At 33.3% G+C, this 1,982-nt stretch overlaps 1 protein-coding gene across 1 annotated transcript; it reads right to left on the bottom strand.

Annotated features, from left to right (window-relative positions):
• Nucleotides 1-598: 598 nt before the first annotated feature.
• LOC114177106 (CASP-like protein 2C1) lies at nucleotides 599-1,717 on the bottom strand. Its single transcript, XM_028062355.1, has 3 exons — nucleotides 1,318-1,717; nucleotides 1,103-1,235; nucleotides 599-1,014 (listed from the first exon to the last, which is right to left on the bottom strand). The coding sequence occupies exons 1-3, from the start codon at nucleotides 1,473-1,475 to the stop codon at nucleotides 760-762; spliced, it is 546 nt and encodes a 181-aa protein (XP_027918156.1). The 5' UTR covers nucleotides 1,476-1,717; the 3' UTR covers nucleotides 599-759.
• Nucleotides 1,718-1,982: the final 265 nt, after the last annotated feature.

The following is a 1,982-nucleotide window of genomic DNA, read 5'->3' as shown; positions in this document are numbered from 1 at the left end:
TTCAGTTTATATTTAGGTATCATGCCTTCCGTTTTGATTTTATTTTTGTACTTCAAATTTCTTATCCTTTATCTTTATTTAATAACTACCAAGATGTATATATGTCGTTACACAACATAGAAGTTGTATATGTTTATAGTTTTTACAATTTAGATATCTGGTTATCAATGTCTTCGTGGCATATTTAATCTTTTTCCACCCAATTATACAATAATGTTTAAAAGTTTAACTTTTACCAGCTTAAATAATTATTTTGTTTTAATAATATATGATTTTATTTCCTTTGGTTCTCTTTATTTTTTAAATTATTTTCATTTCAGTCCACGAATCACAGTATAAAAAATAATAATAATAATAATAATAATAGAAAATGAAAAAGGTTTAAAAATATAGAAAACCAAAACACTCCACTAAAAGGTTATGCTCACTTTTTTTTTTCACTCTTGTTATTCATGAAATTGATTCTTTTTTCTTTCTATTTTTCTTCCCTTGTTTTTGTTTCTTTCCTCACATTCCTTTATCTGGTAAAAGAGAGCAAGAAGATGATACAGACAGGGAAAACTCAAGAAGCAAAAGAGAAGGAAAATACACCAACGTAAAAGCATCTAACAACAAACTCTCCGAGATTTTCTTCACAAAGTTTCGTCATATATATTTTTGCTTCATGTTGAAAACTTTCCAGAATACATTGAATTAAAAAAAAAAAAAGTTTCCAGAACACGAAGAAGAAGATACTAACAATAACAATAACAGTGATGATCATGACGTGCTCTTCAAACGCAGGAACCACTTTGGGGAATACATCCTGAACACTCTGTAGGCTGAGATGGTGGATATCAGAGCCATCAAGATGGACGCTACATAGCCACAGAGGAACGCTCCTCCTATTTGGATGCAGAATCTCGTGAATCTGTCACAAACCTTTACCCACTGAAACGCTTCTGACCCTTTCACTGCTATCATCGATGCTCCAACTGATGCAGTGTTTGTTCCAAATGTAATGTACGCAGCAATCTGTTCACAAATTTTAACACAAACTCATATTTCTAACAATTTCTCCAATCACCACACATTCAATTTCGCAGATTTAATCTTTTTTTACCTGATCCAAGAATAAAGAAATCCAAGCCACGTACATATCCGACCCTTTCAAGTTTCCTCTGGAGCAAGTTGAGTGTTTGCATAATTGAAGCAGATTATAACCTGCAGCCGCAGATGTAGCATACACCAAGATCCTATACAAACACAAAATTCCTGGGTCTGGTTCAGAGAATATTGAGAGAAAAGACATAAAGAAGAGGAAGAGAAGGGTCTTACTTGAGAGCATTCAAGTCATTGTAGGTAGCTTTTTTCTGAATACCCAAGAATACAACCTTGGTTTGAGTATCAAAAGCAACCAAGCATGTAGTTAATACCAAAAACAGTATTGCTGATAACCTTAGACACACTTCTCCTCTCGCGATTCGCAACTTCATTTTTTTTTGGATGAGATGAATCGATTCTGTCCTGTGCTCTTAACTTTTTCTCCACTCTGAGCTTATTTATGGAATTGTAGTTTACATGTTGACCTCACAATTCTGGCTCAGAAGTATACACGAGTGTGGTGTGTATCGACCCCATCAACGATTACCTAACTTTTATTATTACCCATCTTATCACAACTAGATTAGTAGGTGGATTGCTATCTTTTTGTGTACTTATTGTGACCCAAATAAGTGGTTTTTAAAACCACTCATACACACTCACATTGCAGTTGTATGGTTTTAAGGTATTCTTTCTGGCTGCCCATGGAAAAATTAAAGTGATGGAGACTCAAGAGTCTGAGGTTTTCTTACTACCAAGAAGGTTAATTTTAACCATTTTTTTCTTCCTTTGGAGAAAATTAGTTACTCGAAAGAGATGTTTAATTTGTCATAAACTAGTTTTGAACATGAAGAAGATTAGTTATATAAGTGAGGAAACTATACAAAATTGGTATTTAT

Source organism: Vigna unguiculata, chromosome 3, assembly GCF_004118075.2.
Source record: "Vigna unguiculata cultivar IT97K-499-35 chromosome 3, ASM411807v1, whole genome shotgun sequence".
Lineage (NCBI taxonomy): Eukaryota > Viridiplantae > Streptophyta > Magnoliopsida > Fabales > Fabaceae > Vigna > Vigna unguiculata.
The sequence above is the reverse complement of the archived record's forward strand: the minus strand, read 5'-3'. Positions and strand labels throughout refer to the sequence as shown.